Raw genomic sequence first — 23,666 nt, 5'->3', positions numbered from 1 at the left:
CATTTGTTTTGTTTACAAGTATAATTCTTATAAATGTTAATATTTACATATTCACTAATTTAATAAATGAAAATTAGGGATAAAAATGACACCAAAGCATTGGCAAAATTAATACTATTTTCATTGAAAGTGCTCAGGTAGCCGAGGCCCTTGCTTTCGGTATCGGCCCTTATTCAACTCATAGAATTGAATGTTTGCTTCACTGCTTCATAATACTCTTTTTGCACTAATAGAACTCATTAACTGTTTAAGTTACTCTTTTTTCTCTAATAACCCCTCTCTTCCAAAAGCTGATTTTTTTTCAAAGATTTCCACTCTTTTAATTGTTACTGTTTTTGTATATATTGTAGAGTTGCTTGTAAGAAAGGCTAATATGGAACCAAACTATTGTAAGTAATGTAAATAGAAAGATAGGTAGGTAAAATCGTCAATATGCTCTACTACCTCAGTTTACTTGAATACTACATTATAGTTAATTCTTTACTTAATCTGGTTTAAGATATATATATATATATTTTTTTTTTGGTTTAAGATATTTTTAATGCTGCAAGTGAAGTTGGTTTCTGCTTTTATGAAATATTTTCATCATAATTAATTGATTAGCTTAAAAAAAGAAAACCACTTGCTTTATTCTGTTACTAAACGCATTACTGTATAATACATCTGTTGTTGCTCTTTAAATTTTTAATAATTAAGGAATATTTCCACAGTTTGTTTAGACTTTGACCTTGAATCTATAGTGTTGGGTCATATTTTGCCTTGCTTTTTATGTATTCAAGAAATCTCCAACTAGACTACGGAGAAGTGTTTGTTTTAATGGAATGTAAACCTGAAACTGGTGTTCCTGCAATCAGTTTGGCCCCTTGTCCTATCAGTTCTTTCCAGCTAGTACCTAAGTCTCCCGTGGATGACTTGCTGCCAAAGAATGTTTATGGATATATTTTCTTTGGCTTAATTTTTTTATCCTTTCGTTAATGAAATTCTTTCCTCTTGCTTGGAATTCTTTGAATATCTCTTTGGCAGAATTCAGAACATAAAAAAGTTCATATATGGGCCTTTGGATATTACTTTTTCATTATAGCTCAGAATGATATGTAGCATTTTTTGTATGTTTTTTTTTTTAAATTAATTATCAAACTAGTCATAGTTCTATCTATTTGAAATCTCTAATTACAATTTAGGAAATCAGTCTTCGTTCAGTAAGTGGATAGCTCATGTACTTGGCTTTGCTTGGAAGGAGAAGGCCCATAGTTTCTTATAAAATCACTAATCCTTATAGGATTCCTGAGTTTTATAATTCCCAGACCACCTTTAACTTCTTCTACTTTTGTCATAGTCATTCTTTCCTTATATACAAAGCCTAAGAAATGAGCTGCTACTGCTTCTTTAAGTGTGGTCACTATGATGAATGTGAAAGTTTTTGCCTCTTTGAAATAATTTTTCTCAACTTCTTATGGTACAGATATGTGTTACATATTTAAAGAAACCTGTTTGTTGCAACAGGAAATGAAAAAGGGATCTTTAATATTATAGATTTAAAACTAATTTTCCTTGTATATAAACTAATTGGTTTGATTTTACATATTTGTGGCTTTTATTAATATGTCTTAATTTGAGTTGAAAAGTGCAATAAATGTACTAGCACAGAATTCATTTTGTTGCAATTGGCATACACTGGGGATGATCACTTTTAAAAAAACCAGATTTTACACAATGACTCCTGGTAGATGTCTTATGAGAATGTTATGCTTTCTCTAAGTTATTTAGATAGTGGGATATATAAAATGTATATACTTGTTCCTTGTTCTGTACACATTTCTCAGATGTTCACCTGTACTATAATAAACCTCCCAGTTCTCGGGGAAATTTGTGCAATAAAATACACATGTCAATTTGATGTGTGATGTTCGTCTTTCTTTTCATGTGTTATTGAGACATGCTCACATCATGAACTCTGTTGTCAGACCACTTTGATTCTTTGCCCAACTGTCACACTTTTAGGTGCATGACTTTGTTCATATTGTCATTCTTTAATCCTTAATTTCTGTATTGGTAATTTGGTAGAATCTATTTTATGAGGCAAAAACCAACTTGACTTGTGAACATTATTTCCCTGTTTTCTCTTTATAGTTTAACCTCTGTATATGCAGCCCCAAGTGAAATACTTTAATTTTGCTTGTGTTTGAACTTTGTGCTTGTGATTATATGCCATATTTTATTTATGCTTTGCTTTTTTTCTTTTAACATTGTTGGAAATTCATCCCTGTGCTATGTAGCTGAGCTGGTATTCTACTGAGTGATTATACTACAATTTACCCATTACATTGTTGATGAACATTTGAGTTATTTCAGCTTCTGTTTGATATGAGCAATGAACCTCTTTTTTCATCTTTTCTGGTGTATATGGGTATTCTTTGGGACATATATCAAGGAGTGGACTTACTGCCATAGGGTATGTTATGCTTCAGCTTTACCAGAGACTTTTTTTCCCTCAAAAGTGGTTTCCCAATTTAACTTAACCAACAGCTTGTGAGAGTTCCTGTTGCTTCACATCTTTGCGAATACTTACATGTGTGTCTGAAGAGTTGTTTGTGAAAAACAACTGTTGGCATTAAAAAAAAAAAAATACCAAGCCCATCTAGTTATTTAAGCTCAAATTTATGCTTTAGAGAAATCACTTCCCAGAGGTAAACAGAAATAATAGAGTGCTTGGATTGTGCTGGCAGCATCCTAAATTCTTCACAGGAATTATGTAATCTTAGAGAATTCTAAATAAATACGTCCTTTACTTTATATAGATAAAGAATCTGAAGTTCTGGGATATTAAGTTCACCGTGTCATTTAACTAGAAATTGTTAAACACAAATTCAGGTGTTTGAACCTCATGAAGTTCAGGCTCATTTTTTTTAATGCTTTAATTCCCCTTTTTCCCTATTCAGAATAATTGATAAGGCTCTGGAAAGTGATACTTAAAGAATGGAAGAGATCATTTTTGTGATCTTAGGCCACTGACAGGATGTTTACACACAAAAAATGAAATTTTTATTTCAGTTAAATTCTCCTTGATTTCTCCACCATTACTTTCTTTCCAGGATGACTGAGCCAACGGGCTAATATAATGTAAACTTCAACTGGGCAAGCCCAAGAACCAACGTTAGCAAAACCCTTACATCAGCTATCGTTACCAGGAAGACTTTGCAACCCAAAATTTCCCTTTTGTTGTTCTAAAGAAAATTTAATTATTGCCACGTCATTGAAAAATTGTTAACATCATAAGTTAGTGAACCTTGCTAGTTGTTAGAAATACTAAGATGTAAATAGATCTACATAGACTTTAGGGAGCTTAAAATGCAGTGGAAAAGACATCTTTGGTGGCTCAAAGTAAGCAATTGTGTGATTTAGTGTGGCCCATCTGTACACTAATGAGATGTGAAAAGCATTGTTGTAAAATGATGGATTCTGGAACTCAGTGATCTTAAGATGTGAATAGCTTCTGTAGCTGTCTTCCCCGACAGCTGTTTTTTAAGCTGTTTTTCTTACCAAATGACTAGTAAACACATGGAAATGTCTGTCTTTGGTCGGTTGAGAAACATACTGTTACATAAAATGTAGTACAAAAGCGGTTAGTTTTATTTAAAAATTTTATTGTATGCCACTAGCCTACATAATTTGGGGGAGTACAACTTCACGCCTCCGTGTAAACGTGCATACTCGCCCTCCCTCAAAGCTCCAGTGTCACAACGCTGTCAACTGTTGAGCCTCGAGAACTATTAAGTCCCACGGTCTGAGGAAAGTGGTGGAGAGGAAAGGAGGGCGCCTTTGGGCAGAAGTACGTCAGAGTACCGCCGACCTGGCTTCTCCAGACAGTGGTAACCCCAACCTGGCGTCAAGGTAGACCAGCTGCCCCTATCTGCTCAAGGCCGAGCAGCTTTGTTTCCTCTGCCTTGATCTCGGTGTAGGGCAGGGCAATTATTTCTCATCGGAGCCCTTTGACAAGAGCTCGATTTCATTAGAAGAACAAGGGAGAGTGCGCGTGGACTTCCTCGTTCGCCAAATGGCGGCTTCGATTTCCGCAAGCTCTCCAAGGGAGGGGCGGCGAAGAGGGAGGCCTGCCCCGAACTCGGCCACGCCCTGCGCTTCCGTATTTCGGCACCCGCTGAGTCCTCCGCTTAGAAAGCGTTCACTGTAGTTTAGTCCCAACTAGCTATTCCGACTCAGCCCTCACAGCGCGCTTCCGGCCTCTTCACCGGAAGCAGGAACAGCCAAACCCGTACTTCCGGCACCCACCCTAAGAAAGGCTGAGCGAGGTCTCGCGACTCGTCTTTAAATCTCACGGAGGGTTCAGAGGCCTAACTGCACCGCCCCGTCCTTACGTCACTAGGCGCCACGCCCTTGCGCGCCCGTTTGCGTGCGCCCAGCGTGCCGCGCACGCGCACTCCCTCTCCCTCCGCCCCCGCGCTGGCTTCTCCCTGGCCAGTCGCGCGTGGGCTGAGGCCCTGGGCGGGCGTTGCGAAGGCTTGTTTGCTTGAGTACGGACCCCGAGGCGTCCGGAGTTCCCTTCCTCGAGTGTGGGGCGCAGACCCCCTGCCCGGGGTGAATGGGCTGTCGCGTGGCCTGCTGAGGGCAGGCTGGGGAGCACGGGGGCCGGGGCCGCGGCCATGAACTCACCCGTGGACCCCTGCGCTAGGCAGGCACTGAAGAAGAAGCCGCCCGAGCGGACCCCCGAGGTAAGGCTGGCCGACCCGGCGCTCGTCCCTCTGCCCAGCGGACGGCATGTCCCAGTTGGCCCTAAACCTGCGGCGGCTGTCCCCGTACCCACCGTCGCACCTGCTAACTGGGTGTCTGCCCTCCGCGCCCCGCACTCCTGACTCGGGCGGTTCTCGAGGGCAGGGTGACTACCGCCTTTCCTGTTGGCCGTGCCGCCTGCCCTCCCGGTGACTTCCGAGTGTGTTTGCTAGGAAAGCACCATTACTGTAACGTGTTTTCTCGGAGTGAAATGCGGGGCTCGAAGTGAGGTTGCCCGTGGGGAGATAGACGGTGAAATCCGAGGTAGAAATTCTAAGTAAACTCTCACAGCTATGTTGAAAGATCCTGAAAGATTGCACAGGGGTTTAAAAAAAAAGTGAAGTTTTTAGTCATATAAAAATTCTGCATCTAGTCAGATGTTGACTTCTGTGGTGAATGATACATATTTTAATAGAGGTCAAATCTGGAGGTACTTTCAACATTGTCAGTAGGAAATTTTACAGTAGTTTGTGCTTGGATCTGAAACTTCCTATCTTGAGTTGGCAGTAGTAACATTAGCTTAAATGCTTTTCACGTGATCTGAAGACTAACTTTCAGGTGTATAACTGAAACCTGTTAATTTTAAGCATCCCGATAGTGCTTATGTTTTTTTGGAAGTCTCTTGATTGGGAGGTTTCTATGCTAAGAGATAAGTTTCTTAAACCAGAAAACAAATTACAAGGATGAATGGATTATTGGATTGTCTTGTGTATAGTTTCGAGAAATGAAATGCTTGGTTAATTCTTCTGAGTCGCTTTGGAGAGTTGCAGAGTTCGTGTTTTGTGTAATAGCTCTGGGTAACTTTGAGCTGACTTTTTGTAACTCGACGTTATTTCTAGCCATATTTGTAGACATGATAGGTGCAGCTTTGTTCTGAAATTCTTAAAGCTTTGCATAAACAAGCCAAAATCTGCTACTTAACCAGGGTTCTCTCTTTGAGAACGTCCTTTATAATCCCCCTGGGTCTTAATTTCCCCTCAGTGATTCTTGAAGTCAGATGTGTGTGAGCCAGTTGACAGCCTTCAACTTGAACAGGTGAAGTCTGTTTATATCATTAGAATGTATTATAAAAGGCTAAGGATGTATAATGTGGATTTTACTTTTAAATATTACGATAAACTCACATTTTAATGGGAATATCCTACCTCATTTTAAGAGTAGTTTGAAATGCCAGTGTTAAGCCTCAGGAAAATTTCTAAACTATTCACAAACTTATGTTGGCCAGTGTGCTTTGTGAAGTGCTTTATCTTGTTTTACTGGAACAGCAGCATTGTTTAAGAGAATGCTGAACAACTGCCTACAGTGCAGACTAGAATTCTAACATATAATAGCATAATGTGTTAACTGCTTGATTCATTGACAGTGCTTTTGAATGAATGTAGAATTTGAGGTATAAAAGTTGAGTAAAGAAGTTGTAACCTGAATCCTAGTTTTGATTTATTTGTAAAAGTAATTTGATGAACTTTTCACAAGGGGATTTCAGTTTTCAGAAGACCCTTACTCTTTTAGTCAACTCCTTTTAAGGGTTTGTTACTGTTCTGCAACCTACCCAGGCCTGGTAAAGTTCATCATCGGTTCAGGAGCTTGAAAGATTCTTGGTGCCCTTGGCATCATCCCCACCAGCAGAGAGGCAGCAACTTGGGCCCCCGTGTGAATCTTTATATGCTCTTTACTCTTTTAGCCATTTTCTGACATTCTCCACTGCATGCGGCTGCCCTGATAAGCTCGGTCTCTGGGTTCAGGTGTGCCCACTTAACGCATGTCCCTACCACACTCCAGGTAATGCCGTCAGGCACGCGTGTCGGACCACAGGTGTCGATCATGGATGCTAATGGCAGGAGCGTAGGGAAAAAACTGATAACTCCCATTCACCGTACAGTTATAAATACATTAATTCAACAATTTGTTGTAAGCTTACTAGTTCAACGCACTGATACGTGCACTAGGATAGGTCATTGAGCTGCAGGCCTGAACTAGGGATGTCTACATTCTAATAAAGTGGGAAAGGAAGATAAACATGTAAATTACACAAAATGTTAGATGATAATTGCTAATAAAAATAGCAGGGTAAAAAGATGGGAAGCAAGAGGCAGGGCTGGGTTGCACTTTAAGGTAGTCTGTGTTGTGCTGGTTGAGATGACTTTTGATTCAAGATTTGATGCACATGTTAGAATTAACCATAGCGATATATGGGGAAAAAACTTTCCAAGCAGGGAATAGTCATTGCAAGGACCTTAAGATTGATACTGATTCAGACAGGTCTTTGGCATTCAGGATGTAGGGGCAGAATGGGCACATAGCAGGTTTTCTATGACCCGAGCAGACCGGTGAAGGAGGAGTCCTGGAGCCTTCAGTGACTTTTTCAGGGTTTTATTGGGATTTTACCAGGTACACGGCTGGCAGGGGTGTGAATCTTCACTCTTTCTGGGCTCTCCGGCATTCTCTCATGGTCTCTGCTGGTTCTCTTCTCTCTCGCTTGTTCTCCTTCTCTCTGCTGGCATCCCTGTGTCACTGCCCTTATAAGATCCTGTCTCAGCCCAGGTGAATCCTACCTAGGTATGCCCACATTGCACTCCAGGTGCCCGCCATCAGGCATACATTCAGGACTGCAGGGATCCATCATCAGTCCTAATGGCGGGAGGGCAGAAAAGCCTGACAATCATTTACCCTACAAGGAATTAGCAATGAACTGAGTGATTGGAGGATGACCAAGGGTGAGAGTTGTAAATGGTGTAAATTCTTGGACTTTTATTTTGAGTGAATGAAGGAGGGGGCTGTCAAAAGCTTTAGAAACAGATGAGTGATATTCTCCTTACTTTTTAAAGACTCCCCCCACTGCTTGCTGGGTAGAGAATACACTAAACTGTGTGGGAGCAAGGGTAGAAAGAAACAGGAACATCAGTTAGAGGCTGTCATGTTAAAGCAGGGAAGAGATGATGAGGATTCAAAGTGATGGTAATGCAGGTGGGGATAATTAAGGGACTGTTCTACAGGTTTAGCCAACAGGATTTGCTCGTGGATTAGATATGTGCTTTAAAGGAAAGAAGAATCAGGCATGATTTCAAGATTTTTAGCATGAAAAACTAGTGTGTTGGAGTTATCATAAGAGAGTTGAGCTGCCATCAAAGAGATGGGGTAAGCAGCAGGAGGAGTAGGGGGAGTTGAGGTCAGAAATTATCTTTGGATCATTTCATGTTTGAAATGTCTATCAGAAATGTTAAGGTGGTGTATGCACAAATCTGTATTTCTAGAGAGAAGGTCAGTCTGGAGATAGACATTTTGTAGTCATTTGTTTGTAGGTAATATTTAAAGTCATGAGACTAGATAAAATTACCAAGGTTGTGAGTGTACAGTGAAAATAGACAAGGACCAAAGATAGTGCCTCAGGTCACTTGAATGCTACAAGATGAGGGGAGAGGAGCAGAAACCTGTAAAGCAGAATAAGTGAGAGCAAATACTACAGTGGAAGAAAACCAAGGAAGATTGTTGGTGTTCTGGAAGCCAAGCAAATAGTGTATAATAAGAGATTAAATTCATTCATTCAACTTATTTTTTCATGACTAACCTACTGGGTGCCAAACATGAAAAAGACACAGATAGATAAGAATCATTGTCTTATAAGCAGAGGTTTGCATCATATAATTATTGAGTAAAAAATGCTTCTGTTTGTTTCTAGGACAAAATTAATGGTTTATTTTAAACCATCTGTTGTCCTTACGTGAAACTATCAAGTCAAGCATAATTTAGTGAGCCAGACACTGAAAATGTGCTGTAAAATGTTATTTACAACCCAATTTTTACTTTTCTGGCATTTCATCTGCTTTGTAGGTCTTCCTTCCACAGCACGTTGTCTTTCCTGGGCTAGTTCTCTGGTTTCCTTTTCCACTTTGCAAAGATTTTTTTTTTTTTTTAAATGAAAATTTTAGACTTAAGTACTCTGTGATTGCTCTTTGTAAACAACAAAAGCTGTTGAGGTACTCATTTTGAGTCCTTGCACCAAAATAAAAGCAGCCAGTCAAAACAGATCTTGAGTTTGACTGTTTTTCAACTCAGTCCATGTTCTGCATCGTTCTTTTATCTTTTTTTTAAACCTCAGTGACCTCTTATATCTCTTGCAGTTTATTACTCTCTCTTAAGTGCTTACTACAATGCTTTACACATAGTAAATTGTCAGTAAATCCCTCAAACAAAACAAAATTTAGATATGTTCTGAGATAGTTGTTAGGCGTCCTCATCACTTGTGAATATTATAGTGTGTAATTACATACCTAGACTCTGTGGGGACCAACATAGTAATGTGGTCCATTGTTGACCAAAATGTCATTACACAATGCATGACTGTATTAAAAGAGAATAATGAATAGAAACATTTGTTAAATTGCTGAATTTGTGTATCCTGGGCAGTCTCATTGAGCGGCTTGGAGTGAGTTAATTTTTATAGGCTAATATGTAAGATTATATATTCCATCTTAGTCCCTTTCATGTGCTTCAGATCCTTATGTCTAATCAATAAATCGTTTTCTACATTCGTAGTCCTGATTTGGAGCCGTTATCGTTTCTACTCAATAATCTATTGGCTACTGCCCCAGTTACTCCATGCACAAATTTGTTTTTACTCTTTTTTTTCTTTACGCTTCCCCAGTGAGTATTTGTTAGACAATGATTCAGGATCCCAGGGTGGGTGGGGATCACCATGTATTTATATATCCCTTCATCCTGGGAAAAGGACCAAAGGACATAGGAGAGGCAGAACCAGTTCAGATCTTCTTGGAGAATGTGCCTTTTGCCTGGCTGTTGTCCCAGGTTGACACCCAGGTTGTTCTGCCAGCAGTTACTGTTTTGCTCTGATTGGGGAAACCGCTATCAAAAAAGGAGCAGCTGGGTGATCTGCTTCTGTGGTGCTGACACCTAAAGGCCACCTGAATGCCCTGAAGCACCTCCAGTTCAGTGTGACACCAGCAAGACCTGTGTTGTTACTTTTGGTTCTTCCTCCTGTCTTCCTTTATATATCCAACTGGCTGCTAAACCTTGTTGATTTTACCTTGCAATCTCTTACAACCTTTTTTTCTTCAGCTTTATGACACTAGTTCAGAACCTTTTATCATTGTACCTCTGAATTTTTTTTTCTTTGCTTGAATCATTTTATTCCTTGTTGTTTTACTGCTACACTTATTTTTGTAATACTCGGATCTGATCATATTCTACACTTGCTTAAAATTTATTTCCACTGCCTCTCTATAGGTTAACAAAGTACGTTTTCATCCAAATCATTTTTGAGAATTAAGAATTGCTATTAGTGTCAGAATAACAAGTTAAAGCAGGACTGTCTCAGGCTAACAAATATGTATATATATTTGCCACTTCCAGATGATAATGTTAATTTATCCATCATTTAACAAATGATATGAGAAACACAATACTGAAAGCCAAGTTTGTAGGAAGAAGTTGAGCATGGAGTCTATTCAGTAACTTAGGAGACAACATGCAGATGTTAGTTAATGTTAGTTATTAGTGACATAAAAGTATGGATCGGGCACTTTGGATGCAAATGGAAAGGTTTCTTGGAAGAGCAGTAAATACAGTCTTGACTATCTGAATGATATACAGAAGGGATGTCACTCAAGGTTGAGAGCAGGTAAAGACACTAATGGTACATTTGCAGAACAAGAAGCCAGTGTGTAAGTCAAGAACGTGCATTCCCAGTGGGGCTTAGATCACCTTCAAAGAGACAAAAGTTGGTTTTTAGGGGGATGAGTGGAGAAAATCATAAATATTAGTATGGTTTGTAACCCTCCCAAACTCATTATCTCAATGACAAAATTGCATTTCTTAGTATTTAATTGGCGAATGGGCAATGGTTAGGAAAACATGTCCAAAAAGACTCTTTGAGGAGGGGTGTGATAAGGAAAATGGTTGCAAAACACAGTATAGTTTGTGAGGTATTGAAGATGTGGGAAATGGTATATTGTGTTGGATGTTGAATGATGAACATGGTTGTATTAGAGGCAGGAAAGCTTGTAGGTCGAATGAACAGAGAATATTTTATTCAAACCAGGACACTTTCCTCTGTGAAAGGTAAGACTAATAATGATTAAATTAAGATAACAGGAAATCAGGAGGTTTGGTCCTGGTTATAGGAAGCAAATGCTGTAGTAGTTCTTAGGAGATTAAACTGGAAAATGGAATAGGGAGATAGTGAAGAGGTAGAATTGGCTCAACATAGTCACTGATTGGATTGGGATTGTCTTTTTTTTTTAAACTTTGAAATTGACTATAACATACAGTATAGTCAAGTACCATATATATATATATATATATATATATATCAGATTAATGTTTGCAAATATTTGTAGCTGCCTAACACCCAAATCATAATAGAGAAAATTACTGTCACTAGAGAAACTCCCCTTTGCCTCTCAGTCCTCTTTCCCAAAGTAAACCTTTGTTTTGATATCTTTCACCATAAACATGTTCTGCTGACATTTGAACTTCGTTTCAGTGGAATCATACATTGTGTATTCCTTCAACCAGTCAGGAGGACTATGAAGCTGTCTTTGCACTTTACCTTTGGACGAGACTTTGAACCTCCTCTCTGGGGGCTTTCCTTGATCTTCATCTGCTAATGCTTTATATCCTGACTCATCCTTTTATCTACCCTTTTAGATTGTCTGCCTCACTCTGTCCAAGCCTACTCTTGGGACAGGAGCCTCTCAGCCCCAGACACTGCAGTTCAAGCCATTTTAACCCGGTTTTTATATTCCTCTCAAGCCTCTGTGGTAGCTTCAGGGCAAGTCTGACAAAACCTTTCTGTCTTGTGCTCTTGCACCCCGGTTTGTTGTTCGGGGTGCAAGAGCAAAGCAGAAGTTTGGATGGTTTCTAGATTTTTGACTTGTTTAACTGCATGTGTAAGAGTGCATTATTATAATATGATCAGAATGAGGGTGAAAAGAATTCAGATTTGGACAGGGTTTGAGACTTCCTGTTAGCATACAACTGAGAGGTCTCCACAGACCCCCAAACTTGCATGCTCTAAAATGGGGTCCTGCTAGCCGCTGCATAAAGCCAAAGCAGATTATGTAAAAGAACTTTAATAATTAAGTCTACTTTGCCTTTATGAGGTGAATAAGAACTTTAATAGAATTAATGTGCCTAGAGAGGGACGAGAGACTATTATTCCCAGTCACCCAAAAATAACCATCCACTCATGGGTAAATGCCCAGCAAACATGGTAGGCCCAAAGCAGGTCCATTGAGGCCTGAACACTTGCCACAAAATTGAAGACATATTCTAGAGAGAATCAGAGGAAAGGAATTCTGAAGTAGGCTCCAGAAAGCTGGGACAAAAGGAGATACCACATTAAGATAATGGCTGCCATTGTCAGCATCTCACCCACGTGTCTCTTGGAAGTCTTTCCACATGTGCAAGTTGGACCACAGGAACAAGTAGTCTCTGTAGCCTATCTGCCTTCTACTTCTAGCTTCAGCTGGCTGCTCAGCTCAGCCCCTTGCTACTGGGGCCAGGGAAAATGGTACCTGCCCAAACATCCCTACAAGGAATATAGATAGGGATGTTTATTAGCATTTGGAACTTCAGGTGCTGGGACTACATCAAATTAAAAACATTTGGTTGTGCTTCTGCACAACCAAAGACTGTCATTATAAAAAAAAAAAACAAACCAAAAAGCTACCAGTTGGGAGAAAATATTTGCACATCATCTGTCCAACCAGGGATTAAGTTCCAAGATCTACAAAGAACTGACACTCAACAAAAAATACAAATAAACCATTCAAAAACAAAAACAAAACAAAAAAAAGGACAGAAAGCTAAATAGACACTTATCTAAGGAAGATATATTATAGATAGCCAATAGGTATATGAAAAAATACTATTCTCTTACTAGGGAAGAAATATAAATCAAAACCACAATGAGATGCTGCCTCACAGCAACGAGAATATTTCATATCAAAAAGACTAGAAACACGGCCTCCCCGGTGGCGCAGCGGTTGAGCGCTGGGTTGCGAAGCTGCCTGCCACCTCTGTGGCGCTGGTTCGATCCCCGGCTGCTCCCCGGCCACCGGAGGAGGGTCCCACATGGCGCGCAGACTCTCCTGCCGCCCGCTGCTCCCCTCAGCGATGTACTTCGGTCCTTCTGCCTGCTCTGCATCCCGCTCTGGTGAATTCTCTCACCCTCCCGCGCTTCTGACTGTACCCAGTGCTTGTATAAATAAATAAATAAATAAATAAATCTTTAAAAAAAAAATAGAAACAATGAGTGTTTACAAAGGTGTGGAGAAATGTAGACCGGTCCAACCCCTTTGGGAACCAGTATGAAGTCTTCTCAAAATATAGATCTGCCATATGATCCAGCAATCCCACTCTTGGGTATGCTTGAAAAATACAAAAACAAGTTTAAAGTGATGTATGTACTTCCATGTTAAGTGTAGCACTTCTACAGTAGCCAAGTTTTGGAAACAACTTACACTCCCAAGACAGATGAGTGAATAAAGATATGGTGTATCTACACCATGGAATACACTCACACAAAAAAAGATGAAATCTCACCATTGACAACAACGTGAATGTACTGGAGAGGGTTATGCTAAGCGAAACAAATTAGAAGGAGAAAAATGTTGGGTGACTTCACTCATAAAGGAACTGACAAAAACTAAACCAAAACAAACCCTAGAACTCTCACTGCAAAATTGAGGCTTCAGAGAGAAGAGTAGAGGTGAGGAATAAAAGGGGGGAGGTGCTCAGTGGACTTTGCAGGATTATAGATGTTTAGGTGGTAGACATAAGATGGTAACATGCATCTGAAGACGTGCGAACCCATACCCCTAAATCATATGGAGCTGTTTTGACTAACCTCAATAAAAAATAATGCAATTTAAATAAAAACCAAGAGCATGTGGATTGCGGAGAGAATAAGACCCACAGAAGTTGAAGGCAACAAGTGTACTGTTAGTTTGAATCTGATGGGCGGGAAAGGGAAAGCTAGAAAGCCATCCGTGATCTTCCAGAACTTTAGCCTTATCAACCCTCACTTCCAGGCACGTGCGTTTTAACTGCCTCTAAATATCCTAACACAGTACCTTTCAACTTAGATTGCAGATGAAACTTTAGTGTGCCAATTTGGGGGATTTCTTCTTAATACCCTGATGCACCGTGCTCTTCTTGAATTCTAGAGTGGAATGTTAGGCATTGTTATTTATAGATATATCCTTAATTCTGATATATAGAGTGGTAAGATGCCTTGTTCATTGGCCTGTATTCTCGTTTCTCTCTTCTCCACATAGGATAGGAGAATGTGTGGTGATGTTATTGACTGTAGAATTTTGCATTTATTTAAGGCTATTCTTATCTGGGCTTCAGCACTGAGAATTTGAGGGACCCTTGGCAAGTTCTCTGAGGCAGAATAGCTTCTTGGGTTTGTTGTGTACATGAGATAATATTATGTAAAGTATTGAGCAAAGTGTCACCATGAACACTGTAAATGGCATCCATATATATTAACTTGCTATTTCCTCTGACTGGAAAGCCAACCTCTGGCAAATACTGATGGCACACTAAAGTTTCATCTGCATTCTTCTCTCCTCGTTTTTCCCACTCCTTCGTGTTCTCAGGATATCATGCAATTACTTTTCTGTGTTGTGATCACTTGCGTGTTTGTTTCTCTATACTGGTGAACCTCCTTGAGGACAGTGACAGTAGAATCCCTCACTTCCTATCATGTAATATTAGGTACATGGTAGGCATCCAAATATTTGTAAAAAACTTTAAAAAGAAATGAAAAAATACTGTTCCCCTACTGTTCTAGTAGTGATTTCTGTTGGTCTACTAGTAGAAGTGCTGGGATAAAAAGACTGATGAAGTTTGGCAAAATTGCAATATTTGCTTTCATATTTTCATTTCAATGTGAATAAATCATAGTTACGGTAAACAAACTTTTTATCTGGCAGTTCTTCAGAAACAATACAGATAAAGGCAAGTTAGTCATACCTTGAAACAGTGGATCGTTTTTGTGTGGCTTTAAAACACATTTGCAGCAAACTTCACAGAGAAATAGATAGATAAATACTAGTTTTAACTTTTCATGTGTTTTTAACCAGATAACTTAAAACTCTTGCTGGGCAAAAATTTCAAGCTCAGATAAGTGCTAACATATTTGTCTATTTACAATCACAAAAATGTGTTTTTAAAAACTAGCTTTTTAAAACTTTATTTTACAAACAGTTAAAGAGGGAGATAGGAGCAAAAGAATGTAAAGTTTTGTATTCTTGTAATTAATCTGTATTAAAATTTAGAATACTGGTCTTTAAATGTACATTGTAGAGTTTTTTTTCTTAATTATTGAAAGAACTCCATAGTATTTGCAGTCATTTTTAATTGAGTCACTGTGCACATACCTGAGGGTGGCAAACAGATTCTCCTGTACTTTTCTACAGCATATGTACATTCAGAAGATTCCTTAGAAAGTAAAAGAACTGGGACTCTCTGGTGGAGCAAGGGGTTAAGTCTCAGTACTTTGAAGCTATCCTCAGCCACTGCAGCATGATCCCTGGCCAGGGAGATGACCCACTTGGTGCAGCAGACCTCTCCTGTCTCGCCCGCTGTTCCCTCAGCAGTGTATTTCAGTAGATCCACCTGTTCTCCCCACTCTGTCTCTGATGAATTCTCTCACCCCCCCACACACCTCTAACCTGTACCCCACCTCTTGTGTGCATAAATAAATAAATCCTTAAAAAAAAAAAGTAAGTAAAATAACTCATGCCTTTGGGGCATTTTGACTTCAGCTAGATATTGTTAGATCTGGATAGGGCCTTTAATAGATAACATCTCTTCCATGCAACTTTTTTTATAAAGATTTATTTATTTATACACGAACCGGGGTACAGGCCAGATGCACAGAAGGGTGAGAGGATTCACAAGAGACAGAGCGGGGAACAGAACAGGCAGACTGACAAAATACATTGCTGAGGGGAGCAGTGGCGTGACAGAAGAGGTCCGCCCCACCATATGGGATTCTCCCCGGCCAGCTGGGATTGAACCCGTGCTGCAGAGGCTGTGGACAGCTTCTCAGTGCGGCACTCAACCGCCTGTGCCACCAGGAAGGCCCCAACTCTTTTTTTAAAGATTTATTTATTTATGCATACAAGCACTTGGGGTGTAAGCCAGAGGTGCGAGGGGTGAGAGGATTCACCAGAGACAGAGTGGGGAACTTAACAGGTGGATCTGCTGAAATACACTGCTGAAGGGAGCATTAGGCTAAACAGGAGAAGTCTGCCATGCCCTGTGGGTCACCTCCCTGGCCAGGGATCGAACTCATGCTGCAGTGGCTCAGGATAGCTTCATAGTGCTGAGACTTAACCCAACAGGGCATTCCCCTCCTCTTCAATGCAGCTTAATTCACATGTATCGGAAAGCCCCGACCTGAGAAAAAACTGGCTGGTCAGAAGTGTAGACCCCATTTGATTTTGTTCCTGAGAGACTGAAGAGATTGTCTGCGAGAGAACTCTCCAAAGTGGTGGTTCAGCCAGACATGATAATTTTGACTACTTGGTGAAGTCCTAGTTTTTGGAAGGTCTGCAGTGATTTTGAACTCTCTAACATTGTGGTTATAGTTTCACTTTACCTTGGGATAGCCTGTGTAAACTGATTCTGGATCAGTTTACTTAGTGAGCCACTTTATAAGAACTTGAAGTTCCTTTGGAGGTAGGAGAGAAACATTCTTTGTTACCTTGGCCATAAACTGAAACTTCGTCAGCTGGCAGAGATAGTGGCACTGATTGGATAGGACACTTGATACGAAGCAGAACTAGCACTTCCTGGTATATATTTGCAAAAAGAAAAAAATACCTGTGTATATATAGCCATCCCTGAAATACTTGGGCTGAGCTGAGGTCAAGAGCTGGTCAAATTAGTTGTACACAGATAAAGGAGCTGAACTCTAGAGAGGTAAAAATATGTCTTGCTCAAGGTCATAATGATTCATCACCGATGTCTTCAGTATAATAGTACCCCACTGTTTATATCAAGACAGTGAACTTCAGACTATATTTTAAGCTTTGAATTTTTTTTTTCCTGTGCTGACCTCTGTAGATGCTCAATATTTTCCTAAGCAGATAGCACCTGCTTGGTCTTGCTTATGCTATGTGAAGTACTTTTAAGGTACCTCTGTCAATTTAATGAGTTTATAAATTATCAAGTTTTGTGTAGAATGAAAACAGTGTACTTGATAAGTGATTTCTTACACCACTTTGTTTTATATGTATGTAAAACAAAACTTTAGTTTTGGGGGGGGGGATGGTCACCTGTTCTAGTTTGACTCCTAAAAAGCATTCATTTACACGAGAAGCTTCATCACAGTAGTTTTTTAAAATTCTCTGAGGCAGAGTTGAATACATACCTTTTGAGGGGATAGCTGCCTGATGAGTAATTTATGTTTTTATTGAGGTAAGATTGGTTTACAACATTGTTTATGATTCAGAGGTAAAGGGTCACATCCCTTCAGATGTTTGTTACCATACCACACCCACCACTATGTCACCCATAGTCCTGCACCATAGTCCATCTGCACCTGTACCATCCACACTTTGCCCTCAACCTTCCCTTTGTGGTAGCTTTATTTTGGTTTGGTCTGACCCTTTGTTTTGTTTCTCTGTATTTCATATGTAAGTGCAGCCATCCAGTATTTGTCTTTTTCCTTCTGACTTACTTCAAGTAGTATTATCCCCTCTGGTTCAGTCTGTGTTGTTGCAAGTGGCAAGGGTTCATCTGTTTTTAAATTCTTTTTTTTTTTTTAGATTTATTTATTTGTTTGTTTGTTTATTTATGTGTACAAGCACTGGGTACAGTCAGAAGCGCGGGAGTGTGAGAGAATTCACCAGAGCCAGAGCGGGGAGCAGAGCAGGCAGAAGGACCGTAGTACACTGCTGAGGGGAGCAGCGGGCGGCAGGAGAGGTCTGCGTGCCATGTGGGACCCTCCTCCAGTGGCCAGGGAGCAGCTGGGGATTGAACTGGCGCTGCAGAGGCTGCGGGCAGCTTTGCAACCCAGCGCTCAACCGCTGCGCCACCGGGGAGACCCTATTACTATTCATTTTTGTCTTAATTTTCCAGGTGTCCAGGCAACTTGAGTATTCCTGAAGTTCATCTTACGGTCTTCACAAATGCTATTTCCTTTCCAGGGGATATTATATACTGCCCCCTTTTCACTTAGATTTTACATGTTCTAATCTATACTCAAGTCAGAATTCCTTTTTCTAAAACAATTTGGACACATGCCTATCCTATACTTCTGTCTGAGTACCTGCTACACAGGTGGTAGAAATGTAGACTGGCCCAGGCCCTTCAGACAACAATATGTAGATACCCTCAAAAAGTTAAAAATAGGGTGCAAGAGGTTAAGACACAACTATGAAGATATCCGCAGCCACTGCAGCACGAGTTCGATCCCTGACCAGGGAGCCACCCACATGGCACAGCAGACCTCTCCTGTCTTGCCCACTGCTCCCCTCAGCAGTGTACTTCGGTCCTTCTGCCTGCTCTGCTCCCCGCTCTGGCTCTGGTGAATTCTCTCACCCTCCTGCGCTTCTGACTGTACCCAGTGCATGTATAAATAATAAATAAATAAATCTTTAAAAAAAATGAATAGTAATAGATGAAACTAGAAGCAAGTTAAGCAATCACATCATAAAGGATTGTTTTCTTGTTAAAGAGTTTGTATTTGCTTTTGGTAAGATCATTCTGACAGCGTTGTGAAGAATGGATTACAGCAGGCCAGACAAGAGGCAAGAAGCCTGTTTCTGTTACCCAGTGAGAAATAATAATTTCCTGAGTTGTACCAGTTGGAATGAACAGAGATGTTTAGAAAGCAGAATTGACAGATTTCTGTATAGAGCTATTGAAAGTGAGTTAATCAGGGAATCTATGAGCATGATGTAGCTAGGGGTATAAATAGTGAGTTCAATCAGGGAAATGCAAATCAAAACTACCATGAGATACCATCTTACACCAGTGAGAATGGCACATATTAAAAAAACTAGCAACAACAAATGTTGGCGAGGGTGTGGAGAAAAAGGAACTCTTCTGCACTGTTGGTGGGAGTGCAAACTGGTCCAACCACTGTGGAAAGCTGTGTGGAGATTTCTGGACCTACTAAACATAGAGCTTCCATATGATCCAGCAATTCCACTCCTAGGTATTTACCCAAAGGACACAGAAACATCAATTCCAAAGAACACCTGCACCCCTATGTTTATAGCAGCACTGTTTACAATAGCTAAGCTTTGGAAACAACCCAAATGCCCAAAAATAGATGACTGGATCAAGAAGATGTGGTACATATATACCATGGAATATTACTCAGCATTCAAAAAAGATAAACACATGCAATTTGCAGCAACATGGATGGCGCTGGAAGGGATCATGCTCAGCGAAATAAGCCAAAAAGAAAAAGAAAAATACCGGATGGTCTCACTCATAGCAGGAATCTAGAAAACTTAAATAAGGGACCAGGAAAATGAATAACTATAAGAAAGTGAAAATCAAAATCAACAAAAAACTATGAACCAGAGACACTTTTAGGGGGGCGGGGGCGGGAGGGGAGGGATTGGGGTCAGAATGGGGGGGCTGCAATTGTATGGGGAATATAACAATAAAATTTATAAAAATAAATAAATAAATAAATAGTGAGTTCAAGCTTTGGATAAACTGCACTTTAGATGCTGATTGATCATTCAGATGAAAGTGTTCATTGTGTAGTTGTTTGTTTACTGAGAGCTCTCAGCTAGAAATAAAATGACATTGTTACCATATATGTGATCTTTGAAGCTATGCTTATGGAAGGTTTTACTGATTCTAGAATATCCAGTGCAGAAAGGATACACAGCTCTGGAAACAAACTTTATAGGCTGTATGCTGCTTTTTGGATGCCTGTTACTATTATGAAACTTTTATAAACATTTAATCCTTCAGAAAACTCAAGTGATTTATACTATAATTTGAATTTATTATAGTTGAATGTTTGCCATAGTTTATTGTTGAATGTTGAATGTTGAATTTTTGCAGTTTTAGCATATCATTTGGACTTTGTTCTCTAAAAATTGAAATTTTAGTTATACTTCTTAAGGTGAGTTCTTACTAATAATTTTCAAGTAATTAGTAAGACTAGATTATAATTTATTAATTTTTTAAAAAGATTTATTTATTTATACAAGCACTGGGTACAGTCAGAAGCGCGGGAGGGTAAGAGAATTCACCAGAACCAGAGCGGGGAGCAGAGCAGGCAGAAGGACCGAAGTACACTGCTGAGGGCAGCAGCGGGCAGCAGGAGAGGTCTGCGCGCCATGTGGGACCCTCCTCCCGTGGTCGGGTCGGGGAGCAGCAGGGATCAAACTGGCGCTGCAGAGGCTGTGGGCAGCCTTGCAACCCAGCGCTCAACTGCTGCGCCACCGGGGAGGCCCTAGATTATAATTTAGTGATGGAATCAGGTAGGTTTTTCCAGTGAACATTGCTGGGTGTCATGAAGATCATATGGTGATTTGGGATGCATAGAGAAAGATAATGATAAAAAGAATGCAGATCATTAATGAAGATGGGAAATTTATTTTTTTTTTTTAATTTTTTAGGGTTTTTTTTTTTTTTTTAAAGATTTATTCATTTATACAAGCACTGGGGTACTGGCCAGAGGTGCGGGAGAGTGAGAGAATCCATCAGACACAGAGCAGGGAGCAGAACAGGCAGAAGGACCGAAATACACTGCTGAGGGAAGCCAGCGGGTGATACCGGAGAGGTCTGCTGCACCATGTGGGAATCTCCCTGGCCAACTGGGAATTGAACTGGCCTGCGGACAGCTGCATAGCACTGTGCTCAACCTGCTGCACCATCGGGGAAATTTATTTTTTAAAGATTTATTTATGCATACAAGAGCTGGGGTACAGGCCAGAAGTGTGGGGGGTAAGAGGAATAACCAGACACAGAGTGGGGAACAGAACAGGTAGACTGACTGAAATACACTGCTGAGGGGAGCAGCACGTGAGACAGGAGGGGTCTGCTGTGCCATGTGGGTAGCTCCCTGGCCAGTAGGTATCAAAATCGTGATGCAGAGGCTGAGGATAGCTTCACAGTGCTGTGCTTAACCCCTTGTGCCACCCAGAAGGCCCAATATGTGCAATGGTTGTCATGTCTGTTTAATCTCCTTTAATATAGAACAGTCCTCCTACCTTTTTTTTTTTTTTTTTTTTAAAGTGTATGTGCTGCCAAAGCGAGCATACTATTTTTTTTTAACGTGACTTTTTGGAGACTCAGTTCACTTGTCATATAGAATGTGTCACATAGATCTATTTGGTTTCTCCAGATTAGATTCAGGTTAAATCATTTTCTTGTGTATCTGTATAGGTGGTATTCTTTACTTCCCATATTGTCCCATCAGAAGACATAAACCAGTTTTTTTTCCCTTACCGAAGATGGCTAAATTTGATCACCTCATTTTACTGTAAAGGTACATTGGTGTAAGTTATGTGAGTGAGCCTTTGTGCAATAATTGTGGACATCCTATTTTCCAAGCGTTTTCACCTGTCAGCTTTAGTAGTTATTATCCATCTGTAAATTAACTATTACCTTTCTGTTATAAAAGTAACTTTCTAATTGTATTCTTCCTACATGTATTAACTGGTATTTTTTATAAAATAATTTTTTCTACCTTCCCCTCTTCCTTTTTAAAAATAATCACTGAATGCAAAGATTTTTTGTGTCCAATATTGTCGTTTTAAATTTTTTTTTTTTAGATTTATTTATTTATACAAGCACTGGGTACAGTCAGAAGCGTGGGCGGGTGAGAGAATTCACCAGAGCAGGGAACAGAACAGGCAGACCGACGAAATACATTGCTGAGGGGAGCAGTGGGCGCGGCAGGAGAGGTCTGCTGCACCATTTGGGACCCTTGCCAGCGATCCAACCAGCGCTGCAGAGGCTGCGGGCAGCTTAGCAGCCAAGTGCTCAACCGCTTCACCACCAGGGGAGGCCCGTCATTTCAAAATTATTAGATTAATCCCCTTCTGGCCAATGGCATTCCTTTCAAAGTCAATTCCTAGGTCCTTTTGACATGTCTAGATACTTAAGAGAATCATTAATTTCTCATACAGAGCTGTGTATGTGAATTTAGTATTTCATTTAACAGTTAAATCAGAATCTATATAATATATCTACAGTGAATGCATTAGATGTCAGTTGTCTGAAGGGTATAAAAAATAATTGTTATAGTGTCGAAAGATTTTTACTCTGAGAAATATCTGTTAAGACTTCCAGACTGACGCTGTCACTGTTGTTTATTTGTTTGGCTTTCTGTGATAGATTTTATTGATCTTGGACACACCAAGAACCTACTAGTGCAGTACCTCAAGCCTCTCAGAAATAGTTGGTGCAAAAGCCACACGAAACCCTTTTTTTTTCTTAAGATTTATTTATGCATACAAGAGCTGGGGTACAGGCCACCTGCATGGGGGTGAGAAGATTCACCAGAGACAGAGTGGGGAACAGAACAGGCAGACTAACTGAAATACACTACTGAGGGGAACAATGGGCAAGGTAGGAGAGGTCTGCTCTGCCATGTGGGTTACTCCCTGGCCTGCCTAAGATCAAATTCCTCCTGCAGAGTCTACTGATTGCTTCAGAGCTCTGTGCTTAACCCCTTGCGCCACCAGGGAGGCCCCAAGAAACCCTTTTCTAAACCCAGCACTACACAACCAACAGCTGACTACTTGTTGTCCCATGTAAACAGAACCATAACTGCCTAAATCATCCTTTGTTCTGGGGCATTCTTTTCTGATTTTCCCTGAATATTTATCTTCTTGTGACCCTCTACCCAGGTGTATGGAAGGGACCAGGATTTACTAAATCTCTGATTTTTTTTCCCTTCCTCAGTAGATAATCAGTCAAATACAACAGAGTGGCATAGATCCTACCTACTGTAAACCATTGTTTTTTGAATTTTATAATATGCATCAAAACCACCTATAGGACTTACTAAACCACAAACTTCTGGATACAGAGATCCTAATTCATTAAGTCTAGAATCGGGCCTAAGAATTTGCATTTTTAGTAACATGTTTCCTAGTGCTGCTGATGGTACTGTGCTATTTCAAAGGTTGTTACTTAGATTAGATGAAGCAGGACCAAATTCTGACCAATTTAAAGAAAATAATTTACTAAAAGTGTACTGGGTAGCTACAGATTTGCTGGAAATAAAGGGAAAGTAGAATTTAGGACTAAGTAACCATGATACATAGTCCCTACCACAGATTGGAGCACAGTGGATTCTACAGCTTGAATTGATGACCATCTGTATTGTACACTGCATGACCCTGCTGCTACCACTAGCTGCCAGAGTGAATTCTGTGTAGTTCTTGGTTCTTGCTACTAATAGGCTAAAAGTCTGGGGTGGATGTGTATGACCGGTAAGGACGGGATCATCACACCAGTTTTATGGAAGGTTGGGAAAATATCTGGGGTTTTTTGCTTCCACTAGAACTCCTGAAGTTGAAGTATTTTGAAATCAAAAAGGGGTTCATTCATGGCATGTCTCCTAAATAGGTATTTTTGACATTATGCATCAGGATTTGGTTAAGTATGCTCTTAGCAGCCAAATTAGTCTTTTGTAAATAAAGTTTTAATAGAATGCAACCATACCCATTTATCTACTTTTCAAATGCTTGTTTTCATGCTACAAAGGCAAAGTTAAGTATTCGTGGCATCATCAGTCATATGCCAGAGGTATTCTCTGACTTAAGAAATGTTATGACAAACTCAGTAAAGGATATCAGAAAATTCCAGGCTTCCTGACACTAACTTACCCTCATCTGACAGTTCAAGTTATTCAAGTTCTA

General features: G+C 40.1%; 1 protein-coding gene across 5 annotated transcripts in view; it reads left to right on the top strand.

Moving 5' to 3' along the window:
• Positions 1-4,658: 4,658 nt before the first annotated feature.
• Positions 4,659-23,666, top strand: part of RAPGEF6 (Rap guanine nucleotide exchange factor 6) — a gene marked incomplete at both ends in the record, with an annotated part of 190,947 nt that continues 171,939 nt past the window's right edge. For all 5 annotated transcript variants that reach the window (XM_084252765.1, XM_084252767.1, XM_084252764.1 and 2 more), the window contains one exon: positions 4,659-4,727. In XM_084252765.1, the coding sequence (XP_084108891.1) occupies positions 4,659-4,727 (69 nt within the window). The remainder of the gene's footprint in view (positions 4,728-23,666) is intronic.

The sequence above is a fragment of the Talpa europaea genome, assembly GCF_964194135.1.
Source record: "Talpa europaea genome assembly, chromosome: 13".
In the NCBI taxonomy this organism is placed as follows: domain Eukaryota; kingdom Metazoa; phylum Chordata; class Mammalia; order Eulipotyphla; family Talpidae; genus Talpa; species Talpa europaea.
This window is presented reverse-complemented; position numbering and strand designations above follow the sequence as displayed.